The 18,700-nt window shown below is 43.4% G+C and overlaps 1 protein-coding gene across 5 annotated transcripts in view; it reads left to right on the plus strand.

The window, feature by feature from the left end:
* Positions 1–18,700, plus strand: part of LOC115347551 (multiple epidermal growth factor-like domains protein 6) — a 205,572-nt gene that overhangs the window by 162,452 nt on the left and 24,420 nt on the right. For all 5 annotated transcript variants that reach the window (XR_003925529.1, XM_030029040.2, XM_030029043.2 and 2 more), the window contains 7 exons: positions 29–163; positions 598–723; positions 1,839–1,970; positions 2,901–3,029; positions 4,650–4,781; positions 7,832–7,960; positions 14,210–14,338. Coding sequence is in view for 4 of the 5 variants with exons in the window: in XM_030029040.2 (XP_029884900.1) it covers positions 29–163; positions 598–723; positions 1,839–1,970; positions 2,901–3,029; positions 4,650–4,781; positions 7,832–7,960; positions 14,210–14,338 (912 nt within the window). In the remaining variant the exon portion in view is untranslated. The remainder of the gene's footprint in view (positions 1–28; positions 164–597; positions 724–1,838; positions 1,971–2,900; positions 3,030–4,649; positions 4,782–7,831; positions 7,961–14,209; positions 14,339–18,700) is intronic.

Here is an 18,700-nt window from a genome sequence, read left to right on the forward strand (position 1 = left end):
GTGTTCTGTGTCTACTTGCATTTTCCAGAGTGCACGCCTGGCTTTTATGGGGCTGGTTGCAAACTGAGGTGCAGCTGTCCTACCGATGTTTTGTGTGATCATGAGACGGGAGTCTGCAAACATCCGTGTCCACCTGGGTTTCATGGAGAAAAATGCCATTTATGTAGGTACTCACTGCATGTTTCCCTGGCAGGTACACTTTGGATGGGAAAGCTTACTCAGGAAACTTATGTTCAGATATAGAAGTTGCAAACAAAAAGGTACATTTGTTGTTGGTATGAGTTGGCAGTTCCCCACTGAAGCCAAACTGATATTTGGAGCCTGGCAACTGCTGTGTCACTCTGCTTGCAAAAGTCAAGGCACAAGGCTGAGGCCAGTTACTAAAACATTTGTCCAGGTAGCTATAGTGCCTTTTAAAGCTTCAGGCACAGATTTTCTAGAGCTCTGTTGCAGTTAATTACAGACCACCGGTCACTGAGACACCGATGCTAACATTGATCACTTGGTACCAGCACAACTCAGTTTAACATTGCTGCCTCCTAATGTCTTCAAAATGCTTCCTTATCCTAACCGTGTCTTTGGGTTTCTTTTGACCAGCTTGTCAGCCCGGGAGCTTTGGCATGAACTGCAGGCAGAGGTGCAGCTGTGGAGAAGCACCATGCGATCCAAAGACGGGACAGTGTATTTGCCCAGCTGGGAAGACTGGTGCTACGTGTGAGCAAGGTGTGTTAGATGTCGGACTAGGGTAGTGAGTGTCTTGCTTTGACAGACACGATAAGAAGAGGAATTATTCTGTTTCCCACCAAAGCTGCTGCAACGCAATAGGCTTCATTTGCAGAATGGGTAAAGGATAAGTCTTGGTGCAGAACATACGGCATCCACCACGTGGGATCGCTTGTAAAGGAGGGAGCGTGATTCAATTACCCTGCCCCATCTCTCTGCTCCAGTTAATAATAGTGATTTGTAGGCTGGGCTGGGTTTCTACAAGTTGGGCGGAGATATCGGGGCATTGCAGCAGCTCTGAGTCCCAGAGCAGAGCTTGGGACTGTGCTGCCATATGCACACAATTTGCCTCAGGAACTGCTGAAGGGCCTTGACCAAAGACAGCTATTGTGGAACCAGCAAATGAAGGACCTAGAACAGAGGAAGGAATTAAAAAGGAGACCATTATTGTTGGTAAAGAAGCAAAGGGATGAAAAATGCCTCAGGGATGCTGAACTACCAAGGGGCCACGGGATGCCCCTTTTCCACTTGCAGGGCTCTGGCTATTGCCTGCCTGAGGAGCGTCTGCCCTGCGTGGACCAGGATTGTGGCTTCCCACGCCGCAGAGCGGCACCCGGATGAAGGCGGTGGAGCCGTATGGAAACCTGGGCTCCACCTCACATCCAGTCCCTCTAGACTGGATGACCATCCTGACCCCCACCCAGCCCAGCAAAAATACAACAGCAACCCTCTCCTTCTGCATCTGTCTGCAGATTACCGTCCCCTGGACGTGTCCTTTGCTGAGTGCAATAATTAATTTTTCAGATATGTCCAAATACTCCTGACATTACTGTATCAGAAACCAAACCAATAAACAGATGCACCTCCACAGAAGTTGGAAGAGAGCCTTCGGGTCTCTCTTTAGATGTGTTCTCGCATGCTGCAGTACAGACGCGTGTTGCCTCTTTCAGAAGATTTACTGTGACAGTGCTGTAGGTCTATAGAGATAATACAACAATCCTTTATCCAGCTTAGTTTTACTATATTTTTAAATTCTTCAGGGTAACAGCAGAAATCTATAACTGCCTTGAAACAGAAAATGGCACTGGGGACATCTCATGTGCTTTTTTTCCTAGATTGCCCGGCCGGCTGGTGGGGACCAGGCTGCCGGTCCTCCTGTGAGCCCTGCGCCAACGGCGGACAGTGCAACGGAGAAACTGGAGCCTGTGACTGTCCCCCTGGCTACACTGGGGCATCCTGCTCTGCATGTAAGTCCTCACATCGGCCTTCCCCGTGAAAAGAAAGTCAGTTTGAAAATTCAGGTTATGGTTTGATTTCTACCTTCTTGCTATTTTGTGAGATGCTTGTTAGGTTAGACATACTGATCCAAGACAAAGTACCCTTCAGCTTCAGGAATTCCTGAGGTTGGATTTGACATTATTTACTGGAGGGAGATTACAGATAAATGCCGATGATAAGCTAAACTGCATCCCAAGCCGATGTTGTCATTAGACCTGATTTATGGCAATATATACTTAGAAATACGTTAATAGCCATAATACTTGCGTTGTAATTCTGGTTGCTTGGCAAGAAGTGCCGACCAATTCGCCCCTACGGCATCACTCTTGGGTTACGTTTGTAGCAATACTCCTTGATGTAGCTAACTCAGGATGAAATAGTAGTGAGGATGAAGGAGTACTATCAGCGCTGTCTCTGCAGATCCACCAGAGACCATGGGAATATGCTCAAGCAACTGGTCCGTGCTACCGCGGCATGGCTCCTTACCCAGCCTATGGGTATTAAAGGCTGCTTGGGTACGCCTGTCATGCTGGCATAGACAGGCTCTCAGGGACAGCGCTGCTTCGTGCAAGACCTCAGTGGTGGCATATTTTTTCTCCTTATTAGTCACAACATTGCTTTCAATGAGGGTTTGCTCAGCACTCTTTTTTCCTCCTCTGATTGATCCTGATGTGCAGGAGAAGTACCTGAAAGTCACTCAAGCTATTCCTGCTTTACAGGTATTGGCCCCAGACACCTAGTATACAAATTACGGATGTTTCTTTCATTTTGCCGTTTTGATTTCTGGCTTCAGCTAACGCATGTTTTAGGAGGCAAGCTGTTGCTGTCTTGTTTGAAAAGATCAGCCCGTGCCTGAGTTATTACCTAGGTGAAATTGCAGTCTGTTCATCTGTTTTCAGCCTGCCCCGATGGTTACTATGGACAAAACTGCCTGCTGTTATGCAGCTGTAGCAGCAGTGCTCAGTGTCACCACGTCACCGGAGAGTGCACGTGTCCCCCCGGCTGGACTGGCCACGACTGCAAACACCGTAAGTCAAATGCGTACTCACTCCACGGGGCACGCGGTATCTCCCAGGGCCTTAACTGCAAACGTAAGAAGCAGCTCTGTTTGTTCTTAGTCTATTACAGTTTTTTAATATACTTTTGCTAATCTTATTGCTTCTGAAATTGTGTGTTTATGGGTTTGCACAGCCTGGGTGGTTATAATCCTTAATTATCTAGGTTCAAAGTATTGAAATAGATGGCTGATGAAGCGCAAAGTATTGATATAAGCTCTTATTTCAACACTATGGATCCCTTTGCCCAATACCATCTGTCCTGTCAGCATTTTGACTGACAGACAGTTTTGTTTTTCATTTTCAGCACAGATTAGTTTCAAGATTAATTCTCAATTTTTCATTTTGTTTAGGGGAGATTTATTCAACAAGTGAGTGGCATGTACAGTCATGTGTCTTAAGGTCACTTCTTAACTTGTGAATATAAATGCTGGGAGAAATTCTGTTCTCTGGAAGAGCAGAGCATCATTCTGTTGACTTTAGCATCGCTCTCCATACTGATGGCTGTGTAAAAGTACAGATTTGCCCTTTTTGGATAGCACCATATAAATGTTAAGCCATCCTGCTTTATTCTTTCCTTTTCCTGTTTCACATCTTTTCTGCTTGATTTGTTATGATCCCTCTTGCAAAAAGCCAACAGAATAGAAACCGCTTTCTAAACTTGGTCTTAAACACATAAAATCATATAAATTAATTGTCAGTGTTGGCAGCAGTAAGTTTTGGACCTGGCTTCTCAGGCTCCGTACTGAAGAAAACTCTGGGAAATCTGAAGTTTCCACCAATATGCATATTTTAAAAATCAAACCAGTTGGTAATGTGTAGAGCCATTTAGATAGCTTTCCATAACTCCCTAGGCTGTCTAAAGAATTAAGAGACCATGGCAAAGAAAAGCTTTTATTCCTGTTCAGGATAAGAGATGAGAAAAGTTGTTTTGCAGAGATGTCTCAGTAAGGCAGCTTTTCCAACTATTGCAGACCGGGCATGAAACAGATGCCCCACTCCAAAACCAGGTTTCCGTTGCCCTAATTGACACTTTCATCTTTATGCTTACAAGAAAGGAAGGAGATGCTGTGGTACACTGTCGTAATCCTGTCAGTGTTATGTGATATTTAGAATGAAAGCAGTAAGTTGCTTTAACAAAGATTGTGAGATTTCTCTGTCTGCGTACATGTTGCATTTCCCAGCATTTTGAGGAAAATATGGAGGATGCTCACAAATCTGTCTTGTTTTATCCATTAGCTATTCTGGTTATGCAGATTTATGCTAAGTAAGTCAATAGCTGGTATTTTATTTCCATGAAATTATGCGTTTGTGACTGTGGATTGATTGATACGGATTGACTATGAATGATTAGTTTTATGTGGATGGCGTAATATCTGCCTATGGACCCCTACTTTCAGCTGAAATAAATCAGCAAAAATGGTATTTATTTCCATTGATCTGTGCCCCATGCTGCAGCTGAGAGTCTAGTCCAGAGCGCCTGTATCTTAAGGAGCCATTTTGCATCTTTTCTGTTCTCTCCTTTAGATGTAAAATAATCCGTTAGCCGAGCTCGAAGTTGATTCTCAATGCAAATACTGCTTTACCTTGCAGCCTGCAATAGTGGCCGTTGGGGACAGCGCTGTGAAAACACGTGTGTCTGCAATAACAGCGACGGTAGCTGCGATCCGGTCACCGGCTCCTGCTTCTGTGAGCCGGGATTCACTGGGAAACACTGCGAAACGAGTAAGTTGCCACTTTGTCGACATGGGGAATTTGCAAAACCAGAAATTATTTTTCCTGATAATTCCCTCCAAGAAGACCTCCAGGCTGTACCGCCTCCGGTCTGCCCAGCGCGTCGCAGGGCTCTCGGGTTTCATCAGGGTTAGATAGTTTCCCTAATTTGGATTCCAGAAAAGTTATTTTCAGACTAGTTTTGGACTCCACAGCTATTTTTAATGTTGAGACCTCGTGTGAGTGATAGGATTGATGTATATTTGGCTTGTGGCATAGAAGTTTCCATATCGGTTTTATTTATCCAGTTTTAGGTCTGCGCTTTTTCTTCATAAATCTTGTTTTAAGGCCAGGCATGTAGAAATGCTTTACAAGTACATAACAGAAGAAAAATCAGGAAGATTTAGGGTCCTCTATTTATTAACAACAAAAATGCGCAATGGTCTTACCAGAGGGCCATGACCTCCACTAATCTGTCTCAAACAGAGGTCAACAGCAGATGCCTTAAGAGGATAAAAATGGGCATATAGGTAATTCCCAATATGTTTCCCCAAGTTTCATCATTTCATCACTTAGGAGCTTCTTGAGAGAGAAGCAATATCTCTATATTTAATACAACTTGATTTTTCCCAATTAATGTGCTTATTTGTTTTTGATTCCATGCAAACATTTGGTATCCACTTCATCTTGTGACAATAAGTTGCGTAGTTAGGCTGCTAGTAGTAGTAGTAGTACTAATGTTGTAAAATAAAATAAATCTTTTATCTATTAGTTGAACCATCTTACAGTAGCACAGATGTAGCTACCAGAGGCTCAGCAATGTAGGCAGAATTAACTGGTGGTGTCACACAGAAATGTCAAAACAATTAATCTGGAATGGTGACCTAAGACAAAAACCTTGGAAAGTTGATCTTACGGCTCTTGTTGCTGTTGGCACAGAGGGAATGGAAGGGCAGTTAGCGGGAAGACCAGCTCCCAGAGAAAGAGCTTCCAGCTCCACTTCTCTTTTGCTCTTGACCTCTCTCAAAACAGCATCTCTGCAGACAGAAAGTAGCCAAATAACTGGTTGTCATCTTCTCTGGCAAGGTAATCAGTGAAGCCATTGCCACCAACAAAACATCTGGCAACCCCTAATGTTCTGTTTATGGGTTTTCTGTTTTATTCAGTCTGCTTTTTACCCCACTTGAATTGTGTGTGTGTATATATATATATAAATATATGTATAAAAAATGCATATATATGTGTGTGTGTGTGTGTGTGTGCAAGATTATGAAAGCCATAATTCTTCCCTAAACTTTTCACGCTGCCTTGGATGTGAGATCTGTGCTATCCCTGGAGAGCTCCTCTGCTCCCGAGGCATCTCTAGCCTCTTGAGGCAGGTCGGGCTCTTTCCCTTTGCGGATTTGCAGGCAGCTCCAGTTCTCTGGCCGGGTGGCTGTATCTCAGCATGCATCACACCAGCCTGCGCCTGCTCGAGCAGGGGGCAGATTCTCTGTGATGTGGACTGCGAAATCGTTTGTGAAGTCTACTGACCCATTGCCATCACCTTGAAAGTCTCAGCCCCAGACTAAACGCCGTAGGTTTGACGAAAGCTCAGCTGAGAGCCCCCCACCTATTACTGCACTGGAATACTATTTTCCTTGCATAGATTCTCTGGACTCTGACTGAAATTTCAAGTGAAAAGTAAACACTGAGCAGGATAGAGCTTTTAAGGCACAAGTGCATTTCTATGTATTTACTCATTAAACTAGTGTAGGAGGCATGATGATCTGCAGCTTTGGGAATAGGAGGCGATGCAAATAATAGGATTTTGCACCGGTGCAACCCTGGGACTGAATTTCACCTGTAAGTGCAAAAAATACATTCAAACAACTCCACATTTAAACAAGGGCCCATTTTCTGACACAGGTGATTGAAAGCAAAGAAATACTTAAGGTACCTTGCTATCCTTCTGTCTCCCATCCCAACCTGTAGCCTCTATAAGAGACCACGGGGTTGGCTCCACGTAGTAGAGAGTCACTAAGCTGCAGGAGCAACCAAATTCACACCAGCTCCGAGCACTGCCCACCTATGGTACCAAATAGGCAGCACCAAACCCACCCCTTTATTCCAGATGTAGAGTTGTCTTTGAGGATCCTCATTGTTTTCTGTTCTCTGTGATTCTTTCCAGATTGCCTGAAAATCACTTTGTTGATGTAAATGCTAAAATCATACACTTTTAAGAGAGATCTGGCAATAATCTGCTAACTCATTTACAGAGGAGTTCACAAGGACTTCAAACATGAGTAGAGGCCCTGTAATATTGTGTTTAGCCAAGTATATTTCTATATTTCAGCCTGTCCAAAATACCTAATGTGAATTAGGCAACTGGCCCTATTCTTAATTCATTTTCCTATAATCCTGGAAGAAGTTATTTTCGTTCTCAAGTGTTGTTTTCTTTCCTTCGATAGTGAGTACCATGCAAATCTTTTAAAACTCCTTACATTAACTGCTGTGGAAATGTAATTGTTAATCCGTCCCCCAGATGTAATGGTTTTGCTTTAATTTTTCAAAGCAGAGCCTGAAAGTAAAGTATGCAGCATTCAGTTTGGAGCTTTCTGAAGGAAGCCATCACACTTCCTATTTTCTCCAGCTTTCTGGGGAAAGAAGATTTGCAGGAAAACAGAGGATAGGGCCTCAGAAGCTGGGGGCTTTCCCCCTCCTCACTGATGAAGTCCCCAAGGAGATGTGCACGTAAGCAACTCCAGACCAGTGCGCAAAGTGTCATCAAGCAGAACGTGCGAAGTCACAGGCTTTGCAACTACCAGATGATATTAGTTTTCTGCGCAGAATTCAGTCTTTCAGTGTCCTAGAGTTTTTCTAAAATAGACCTTAATAAACACAGCCCAACTTACCTGGACCCCAAGCTGAACACTTAATCACATCAGTTTTAAGGCGTTACCATTATGCCTTGATTCTTCTTTTGCAAATAGTCAGAATTCCCATGTATTTAAAAATTCCCTGTTGATCCTGGATCTGCTCCAGAATTAACCCATCATCTGGTTTTGATTCCTCTACTGCAGGATGCCCCGAGGGAAGCTTTGGCCCGAGCTGCGAGTACAGCTGTCAGTGCCAGAACGGAGCTGCCTGCGACCACGTGAGCGGAGCCTGTACTTGCGCAGCGGGCTGGACAGGAACCTTTTGTGGAAGAGGTACCGCTGCTCCCTCTGGTCCCTTTTGGGTTTATGCAGATGGTTGGGTTTGGTTTTATTTTTTTATGCAGAGAGCTGGTTTTACAGTTTACAGTGCCTGATCTAATTAAACCATGGAACTTAATTGGAAGATGATACTGAGGTGCGCGCTTCCATCCTAACTCAGCAAAGCGTTTCACCGGGTGCCTAGTGTTGGGCACATGTTTTAACGTGGTTAAAATTAGATACATGCTTAAGACTCCTGCTCTAACACATCTTTATGAAGACTCTCTTTTCCAGCAGACTCCTATTATTTGCACACTGAGCTGAAAGATGCTTGTCCTGCCTTACACTTGCTTGTTCCTAGTGCATCTCTGAAACATTTTAGAGAAAAACATGGATCTGTGCATTTTCCCAAAGGAACTCTTTAGGAACAGATATATTTTTAACTTTAATAAATCCAACAGATCGTTTCCTATTACCTGATCCTTTGGTAAGGTGTTAGAAAGGTTGGACTGGATTCCTCGGACACATTATTATGAGTCAGTCTGTGGCATCATCTAAGGAGGCTGCTGTCATGCTGCATCATTGTGCAGATCATAAAAAATGCACTCTTGAATACAACAGAAACAGCACATAGTCAGTCAGACGTTATGAAAGTTATTTAAGTGTAAATGATTGAATATTCTACAAATGATGATCATTAAACCAGTCACAATTATTTTGCATAGAAAACAGCTTTATCAGCCAGTTTACAAAAGTAGCGTTACAGCTACAACAGAGGGAAGCGGCAGCACTCGCAGGCAGCTGCTGCCCTCTGATGGGAAGGGAGATGCTCCACAGCCTTACTGGTTATGTAGGAAAGCACCCCGCTGACTGGAGTTCAGATATTGCTCGTTGTTTCCCTCTCATTCTTACCAGGAATGATTATACAAAATAAATACTCTTGTCAGGGTTCTGCTGCAAAGTATGCCTCATAGTTTATGGTATCTCCCCTATGTCTCTTTTTTAAATTATTTACTGTAACTCTGTTTTCGTAAGTCTATCTTTTCTTTTCTTTTTTTTTTTTGTAATTGGAAAAGCTATATGGTTATCTGTGTTGTGGTATAAATCTGTTCATTCCAGCAGGAATCAAAATGGGGACAAAGAGGCTAAATATCCTTTGCCAAAGTAGGTGTGAGAAATATGGAGAAGCCTGGGTGACGTCTATTGGAAAAAAAAATACAAGTGTCAGCTTCCAAATCCGTCATGTTGGACATTTTTATCTCTCTAAATTCCTGAAAGAAGATTGTGGAGGGGAGAGTAGAAATTAGCGCTTACCATTCGTAAGACCCTGTTTTCTGCATGTTTTCTCTCAAGCAGGCAGAGTGTTTCCTCTGAGCTGACCTCTGTTACCTTTTCACGTAGAAAGTTTCAGCCAGAATGGTTTGGCTGTTTCCAAAAGATGAAGAAGGAGGAAAACGTGTGGGTGGTTTGCCCTTGGTAGAACCTTCTTGGCACCTTTTCTCTGAGGAGCTGTAACACTTCTGTTTTTAGTGACTCGGAGACTGGCAGGGTTTCCTTCTGGCAACGATGTGCTTTTTGCCGTCCTCTTGGCAATCCACCCACGTCAGCCAAGCTTTGCGCCTTGCAGACAAGAACGTAAAGATTGAGACCTGGCGCGGCTGAATTGCCTTGGACTTCTCGCATACTGCTAATGCTTCATCCCAGTGCTGGGAAGGACTTTTCCATCATCACAGAAATGTTGAAACTGAAGCTTTTGCAGCCTTCTAAGTTCAAAGTCCTAGGAGAAGACAGCACCTTATGAAACCTAATATTGATTAATATTAATAATTAATATTAATCTCACCCCTGCGCAATAAGCATGTTTGAGCCTGCGGTTGTTGCTTCTGGTATTTTGCATTGTGGCAGCATGGGATCCAGATTCAAGCTGAAATCACAGAAGTCCCAGAATTTGCCTTTGGGATTTTTGGAATTGGTTTTCTTTTTTCAGGTGGGAACAAAGTACTGCTGTTCCTTTTCCTTAATTTACTACCTTCAGTGTGAAGTAGTAGTTTCCATAATCTCTTCTTATTATTTATTAGCATTGTTAATGTAATCTTAGCCCTTGCTAAGTCTCAGCATTGGGCTTTTGTAGTATCTCTCTTTATGGTGAAGTTAACCAGGCTTATCCAGCTTACTCTGCCTCTGTGGATGCGCACTAGCAACTGTAGAAAGCCGTTGGAGGATTTATGGCACTTTGGTCAAGCAAGCCTGTATTTGTCAGTTTGAGCAGTCATGTTACCAGCTGACGTGCTGCAGCATCCTGACCAGTAACCAGTGTTCATCCCCTGGCGAGACAGTCAACCTAACAGAAAAGCACTGTCATGCTTGAACGTGCCATCGTGTTTGAGGCAGGGGCGATGCTTCGGTCATATTTCAATTTTAACTGAATCAAGGCAAACCTTTCAGTTCCCTGGACTCGAGTATTTTGGAGGTATGACCCAAGACCTTGTATGTGATTCAGTGTTCTCTGAAGAGCATGAAGAGTGGGGACAGTGTGGTGGCTCAGAAGATATTTGCAATATTCACTGCAGATTAGTATGTACATACATATATCGCCTGTCAGTAGTACAGATAACAACCACAACCAAAGCCACATCATCATCCACCAGCACACGACAGTTTCCAAGCCTAAGCAGTAGCAGGAGATACTGTTGCTCCAGGTTGCCGTTTCGTGAGACCTTGCTGTGAATTTTTCAGGGGTTGCCTGAACTTCTGTGCCCTCAGCCACAGGATGCTGCCGAGAGACCTCACACTCTTCAAAGTAGTTTCGTCTGTCCATCAGCGTCTCAGTTCTGCTCTGCTCCGCGTCGGCTTCAATCAGCTGTACTTCATCTCCACCTGGTATCATTCAGTCGTCCTGCTGCCTCTCCAGTAGTGGTGTGATCACATATAATAACAATAGGTATGAATAAAGCTATCGAGCCACTTTCTGAAAGAAAATTAAACAATTCTAAAGGTGGTACATGCCCGCTCCATCTTTCAGCTCTGCTCAGTCCATTGGAAAGAAATGAACCTTGTGAATCTTGTAACTCTTTCAAAACAGCTGCAAAAGGAGCAGAACTGTTTCAGTTCCAAAGTAGCTAACGCTTGCAGATAAACCCGGAAACAAAGTAATCTACTAAGAAATGTTTGCAGGATATCTGAACAACCTAGGAAAGGCTTCCTTTGCATTTTCTTGAAAGCAGCAAGTGATACAACTAGAACACTTGAAGAAACACTGTGTGGTTCTTCACAAGGTCTAGCATTACCAAAGGAAAACGAATCATTTTCTGGGGTTCCTTGAGAGTGATGCTACTAGCAATGCCTCTAAATATCTTTCCTATCTGAGAGAACAATGTTACGTGCCTGGGGAGAAGGTACCTCAGGCACATGTGGGCTTCTGGCTGTTCCTGAACTGAAGCAGCAATTAATGCCTCTGCATTCCTGGACTGTGCAAAGGCAGCGATCATAGCAAAAGATGGCTTTCTAAGTCCGTTCTCTATCCTGTTAAAGCATAGATAATGTGAGTAGCATTTTCTCCAGAAAACATGCCTGTTGTGATCACCCACTGCTGCAGGGCTTTGGTTTTAATGTGCTTACAGCTAAGCAGGCAAATACAAAAAACCCGACCCAACCAACCAACCAAAAAAACCCCGACCCCAAACCCAATCTTTCTTGTAATAAACAGCTAAATATATCAATGCTGTCTTCAAAGAAATGTTAACATCTGACATGCAGGAAGCCTGGGCCACGGGCTTCTGATGTCAGGCAGCCCAACTGCCCACCCAGCCAACCCAAAAGGAATCAAAGTGTGCCTGCGTTCACCGGCCGTGCTCATAGCTCTGTCACAAGCGTGCCGTGCCACGCCGAGCGAGCCGGGTCACCCTGCTCTGCACTGGGATTGCTCTGCTCCTGTTTGGTGGGAAGGCAATTGTTATAATTGGTTTCATTCTGTGAAGTGCTGAGCATCTGCTGCTCCCGCTTTGAAGGTTGCGATTGTTTTCACTGCACCGTAATTCTGTTTAATTTTGTTCCCCGCTGCTCTGGTATGTGTTGTATGACTCAAGGCATGTGTCCAGTTACGGGATCAGGCCAACAGAAGAATTATCCAGTTCGCTGCTTAATCTGACCGAATATCCCAAAATGCCACACAATTATTCCACAAATTGGAGGCAGCAGGAGTCTTGGACTTTTCCTACAGTATGTTCATTAACTGATGCATGAATAACAGCAACATATAGCCCTCGTGAAGTGCAGCACTCAAAGTTTGCATTTGAACTGCTGTCTAAATCAGCGCTACCGCAGGACAGACTGACTGGGCTTCTCTCTTGGAATTTCAGCAGTTATTCATTATCATAAGATAGCCCAGCAAGATTTCTGTTTTAATAAGATAAAAGGGAAAAATAAATACTCTGCATATCTAGGAATAGCTGACAACACTGTGTAGTCCCTGCATTAAACAAAGAAAAACTTTGTCAGCCTTTGAAGTCACCTAGGGTTAAGTAGAAGTCCTTTCTTGTATGCTGTGCCATACACGCTACCGAAGCATAATAAACAAGGGCATGAAGATTGAAACCACATGCTGATATCTCTTCCTTACAACTTGATAACAGCTCTCTCCCCAGTACGAACTGAACAGAGGCTGACGGATGCGGTACAGTTTTATATCGGTATGAGGCACTTTTCTGTTTTTCTGGGACAGCACGTACTTGGAAAGTGGTGTAAGACTGAAATCTTTCTTAAGCCGAAGAAGAAGCTGCAGTCTGGACAGGATGAAGGGAAGAGCAGTCTTCTGATTTTGAGTAGATGAAACAATCACATGTAGTCACAAGCTGAGCAGGAGCCCTGAGAGTAGAGAAGCCAAAGCAGATGTTGCAGCGTTACACGACGGCTGTCACTGTCTGAAGGTCCAGGTTTGCCTTATATCTACAGATAGGGAATTTCCCCCCTGTAGCTGAAGCAGACAGCAGTGCTTTCTGCTAGAGGACTGAATTTACATTTGTGGAAGAGGCAGTACAAGTAGACTGGGACAAAGAGCCTGGGCATGAAGAAGACACAGGGCAGGAAAAGGGACAGAAGAGTCCAAGGGTGGAAGGTGCATATGGAGAACGGTGTTATTCTGACCCGGTAGAGAGCTGTGAAATTAGTGTGGAGGGTCGTTGGGTAGTGTATTTGATGATAATCGTCATAAGACTCTATTGGGAAGCCAGTCGTTCTGATTTAATGCTAGAAGAGTGAGGATCGGGTTTTAAATATAAGTTTATATTGAACAAGGAGGACAAAGAGCTAAGTTTTATTGAATAACTGCTTATTTAATGAGCACTGTCGCTCCCGAGACTGAGTGATTCGGGGGTTCTGTGGAAAGAATGACATACAATTGTGTATCTACAGATTTATTATAATTATACTTGTACTTATATAATCTAAACACACACACACACACATATATATGCAGACAGAGAGGTTAAATTAAGGCTACATAGGCAACATAATTCCTAATTTTTTTTTTCTTTTTTTGTAACTCTGCATAGCAGCCTTAATGATCTTGTAATGCAGCATTTTGGGTATGATGTGGCCCACTGACAGGCACCGATGGCTTATTTTCACTGCTGTCAACACTGGTACAGATGTAAATTGAGTCCATGGGGCTGCTCTTCCTTACGTGTCCTAGATGTGTCCTATGTGTCCGTAGGTACTGAGCTCCTTAAGCTCCCTGGAGTTGTTTTGCTACATTTCATTTGTCTTGGTTTTCTCTGCTCATTCTCTTTGCCAGGTTTTCATTTCAGCACTGAACTACAACGCTATGGCTTATATTCGCTGTTAAAAATGTTTAGAGAGAGTAAATGGGAGCATAAGTTTTGCATTTCAAAAGGCAGGAATGGCCCCATAGTCTTGCATCGTATTGAATTACTTCTTTTTTCCTCTATCCATTACAGAAGAGCTTGTGTGAATCCAGACCCATTCTCTCTCCTGTTCTATGGCTTTTCAATATTCTCAGCTGTTTTTTTCTATGCAGAAATCTGTTGCTTGTGTAAAATGGGTCACATTTTTCTGAGATGCGTGTAGCAGAATTGTGCAGGCTTAACCCTTGAAGCAACTTTGGCTCTTCAGCATAGTCAGAGAGCGGCGTGTGACAAAGCATCCATGAAAAGACGAGCAGCGCCCCGTGTTTTCAGATCTCTGAGCTAAAGTTTATACAAAAAAGAAACAGGAACTCTGCTAAAAATGAATCTTTTGCATTTTCAGCTTGTCCAGATGGATTCTTTGGGCTTGACTGCCACCAGGTGTGCAAGTGCAAGAATGCTGCTGGCTGTGACCACGTCCTGGGAACATGCCGCTGCCTCCCCGGCTGGCTGGGAGAGACCTGCGAGCAGCGTACGTACAGGCTACACTCACCATCGCTGTTCACAGGCTCTTTCAGCGCTAACATGGGTTTCTTCTGGGAATGTAGGATGACCTACCAGGGTACAATTTTAGATAAGTCACATTCCTTTCCAAAGGTGCCAAAAAAAAGGGAACAATTTTTGGTAGCTGTGTAAATAATCAACTTTTTCTTTTTTTTTAACTGCTGTTGGCACTTGTCAAACATTACAAGCATCAGTTTTTAAATAGCAGAGCTGTCTCCTACCATATGATGAATCTCTGCTTTTTGTTTTTGTGCAACATTAAGAGATGAAATGCTGTATCTCTGTTTCTGGTGTATCTCATCTAATTATCAGTTATAAAGTAACAGATTACAATGTGCAAAGTGGAAAAATCAGACCTGGGACTATTTTGTTATTTGTGCTTGACAAAATAGGTTTTTAACTAATTCTTAGAAAAGTTATTTGTTTTTAAAAAAAAGTCAACTTCCTAGATTTCCACAAGTGTGGATTATCCCCCAATCTTTAAGCTAATAAGGGTTTTTTGTATGTTTGTGTGTATGCATATATGAAATTGGCTCTTCTGAGAAATTGTTCACTAAATTTCATGGGAAATTAAATTATTTTCTTTAGCTACACGGCATTATATATGGAGATCACTGAGCCTATTTGCAAAATACAACAAATAGGGTGGGTATTTTTAAGATTTTCAGGTTTTAGCCTCTCAACTTCCTAGTTTCACTTTAGGATGATGTCATGGTCTATACTTGCTTTTGGAAATATGACTGCCGTCTGCAGGACTGTGTTGTAGAGCTGGGGTCCAAGGCAGCTCCACAAGGAGCCAACGTTCATTGGTGGTGAACGCCTTCGTAAGACTCCTTTAATCTGCAGGTTGCAGATTTCTGCAACAGAAAATCGGTTTAACTTAGAAAATAGAGAGAAATGATACTTGTATTGAAACAATTCTATTCTCCAGCCATACACCATGTCATAATCAGCCCTGTTTGAGTGCCGCGCTTTCTCTTCGTATGTTTCCCTCATTTTCCCCCACCACGCAACAGCCTGTCTTCTGAAAGGGCTTCTCCTGCAAAATCCTCTGCTCTTTTGATTTACAGGAAGGTCAATGCTGGTGAATCTTTCCATTTTCTAGACACTTCTGCAAACACCCCACCGTTGCATTCCTTTTTGTCTCCTCGTGGCCCCCCATAGGAACACTTGGCTTTCCGTCTCCCACTGCCCGAAGATGGTGGTGGTAATACTCCCCTGTGGGTGTAGGTTAACGAGCTGACCGCAAAATAATAAATGCAGAGCCAGAGCCATATAGCTATAGCACAGAGCAGGAAAGGTGCTGCTGAACAGGTACAATGTTTGCTTCTTGGTCACAGCCCACTTTTACTGTCCTTCAGCCGAGCCGTGGCGTTAGCAATGTCCCACTCCTTAGGAACTGCATTAGGGATGGGAAGCTTTGTTCCTACATATTTCATTAAACTCAATTAAGAAATACAACTCTTTGTCAAGAGCATTCTGTGCCTCTACTCGCATGAGGAAAAAAACTGTTCTCTTGCGCCGCAGCCATTAGAGCTTTATGCCACTTTGATTTATTCCTCACGCTGGTGAAGATGCTAAAGCTTCCGAGGTCTCCTTTGCCTGTAAGTAAAAGAGCAGGGTCAGTTAACAGCGCAAAGGGTAATCTCCTTTTCTCTTGGTTAAATGATGAATCTTCATTTTGATTTTAAGACTGGACCTCAGCCACACCGCTCAAAAGCTGCTCAGAGTAAGGCAGCCATGGGTCGGAGACGCCAGCTCACTGCTCCCCATCCTTGTTGGGTGTTTAATATTCACCTAGCCGGTTCCTGGGACTTGCCAGCTCTAGCTGCTGGAAGGACAGCACTCGTGTTCAAGTAATCAGATTGCAGGCAATGTGCTGGAGGATATTGAGGAATAATTCTGACATCATGGGATTTGAATTGATCTTAAGCCAGCCATGCAGCGCATTTTATACACTGCTATCTAATTATGGGCAATACGGACAGTAATGCCTTTTGTTGAAGCTGCCTAACGCTTTCTATTACAAGACCGTGTTTTTCAGTTGCTTGTAAATGAGTTATATTAATCTGGGATGAAATCTGCCAAGCAAGTTCTGCCTCAGCTTAAGTTTGTGTTTGTTTGGTGATTTTTTTATTTTGGGTTTTTTTTTGAGTGTCCACCTAAGATATTTCAGGTTTCCAGGAAAGAGGTTTAGGAAAACCTTTTTTTTTTTTTTTTTTTTTTCCTTTTTTTAATAAACTGTTTCATTGAGTGTCGTGATGACTCAGTGATACAGAAGTGAGGACTTGACATTTGGTATCTCTTTTTGCCAGAGATGTAACCTTCCTTTCTGTATACAAATTCGTCCAAATTTTGCTGTCTCAAACCCAAAACCAAACAAAAAAACACCTCCAAAAATCTCATGTTGCATATAATCTGTAGAAGCTGAACACAATTCAGCATCTGCATTTTGCCCTGACTCTGTTAGTACTAAAAATGCCTGGTTTTGGAGCTGTTGGGGCTCAGCTGGATCTTCACAGTTTCTTGTGGTAAAAAAGAGACCACACTGGTTTGCAAACTAAATGAGTAGAGAAAGATCGGCTCTGCCAGAGTCTCTGCTCAGGGGCGTTGATAACCAGGGGTTTGACATTTCGTGGTGTGGGAGCACTTGACTTTGCAAATTCCCTCTTCTTTTAAAGCCGAAGCTTCATTTGGGGGAGAATAATCCACAGGAGCTGCATGAAATCAAAGCTTCTGGGCACCCTATAGATTCTGAGTGCCCATCACTTCCCCATGCTCCCTGACGCTTTTGATGGCTGTTGACTTTGAGTCTGGAAGAAAATCTCCAGTTTCATGTGTTCCTTGCTCTGCATGCAAAAAGGGATTTTAAAGACTGCAAACGAATAAATCCTCCTCTTACAGAGGAAAGGCACCGAGAGGAAAATTTTGAAGCTGGAAGAAGTCTAATAATTTAAACCTTCCTATTGCTTCTTGCCTTTGCACTCATCATGAAGAAAGGAGAAAAGGCCCAGGGATATTTGTACATTCAGTTGTGGAACTTCATAAAATAGCTTCAATGTATCACTTGTCATCTTAATCTTCAGAAAAGTACTTTGATAATCAGGATTGTCCTACCAAGAAGCTAAAAAAAGTCTGTACCCACCCAACAGAAGAATTAAAATTTTATTCTCCAGAAATTTCTACTTTCTTATCAGAATTTTCACTGGAAAACTCTCTTGTCTTCTCGGCAAGCATAACAAGAGCTTTGCACGCATACTCCAAAAACCTCACACGGACCGCTAAGTAACCAGTCAGGGGACCTGGTTATGAGCTGGTTTTTTCCTTTGGCTTGGTTATGATATAGTTCTGGTCTGTATTGTGGAAATATTTAGTTCTGCTCCCAAAACCGAGCCAGAGCTCTGTAGGATGGGCTGAACTTTTAACTTGGCAACCAAGCCTCATTTGCAGAACAGACTTTTAACTGTGATGGGACTGAGCTCCTGCACTTTCTTGTGGTTTCAATGTGGATGGGGTCCAAGCGATGACAAAAATGAACACTGTTGAAAAGAAGTCCTGGGAGAAATGGTGTCTGTGAGAACTGCGGGAAGCTGGAAGTCCTCAGATGGGAAGAGAAGAGCTGAGAATGGGTCAGATACCAAGTTTACCCCTGAGGTCAAGATGTCAACCGAGTTCACCCCTGAGGTCAAGATGGTTTCACGCCTCTCTTCGGTCCCCAGGGACGTGTCCTCCCACAACACTGCATCTCGCTCCACACCCTCAAAGGCATAGAGGTTCTGGTGAAAAGTCATCGTTTGGGTCTGATCCTGAGATGTCACGTTCAGCGAGTGCAGGACACTCCTCGGGATCAGGGGTTTTTTTGCCTCTCCAATGCATGCCAGCAGTGCTGCAGGGATGAGTGGCTCTGACAGCCACGTGTAAGTGAAGGACAGCCTCTGCAAGGCAGGCGCAAAAAACGTGCAAGGAGGCTATCCATCTTCATTAACTCGTTTTGTGTTTTTGGGGGCGATATCTGAAGAAAACAGGGTAGCAGTACTGACTGTTTTCCACCATTTAAAGCTATCCAAATCTCCAGTGCAATGGAGACTACAGGAATTTTATCACTGCCATTTTTCATAGGCAGCAGCACTGAAAACGGAGCTGCAGCAAGTGTACGTTTGTGAGATGGCTGTTAAGTTTCCACCTGGGAGCCAGCTGCTTAACCGAATGCGCTGAAAATATCACCCCTCTCTGACCAAAGAATGAGACTCTGGGCGAGCGAAGGCATCCAGCTGTGAAAAATGAACACTGAAAACAATGAAGTTGTCAGTTCTCTTACCAGGATGCAAAT

Source organism: Aquila chrysaetos, chromosome 10 (assembly GCF_900496995.4).
Source record: "Aquila chrysaetos chrysaetos chromosome 10, bAquChr1.4, whole genome shotgun sequence".
Taxonomy (NCBI): domain Eukaryota; kingdom Metazoa; phylum Chordata; class Aves; order Accipitriformes; family Accipitridae; genus Aquila; species Aquila chrysaetos.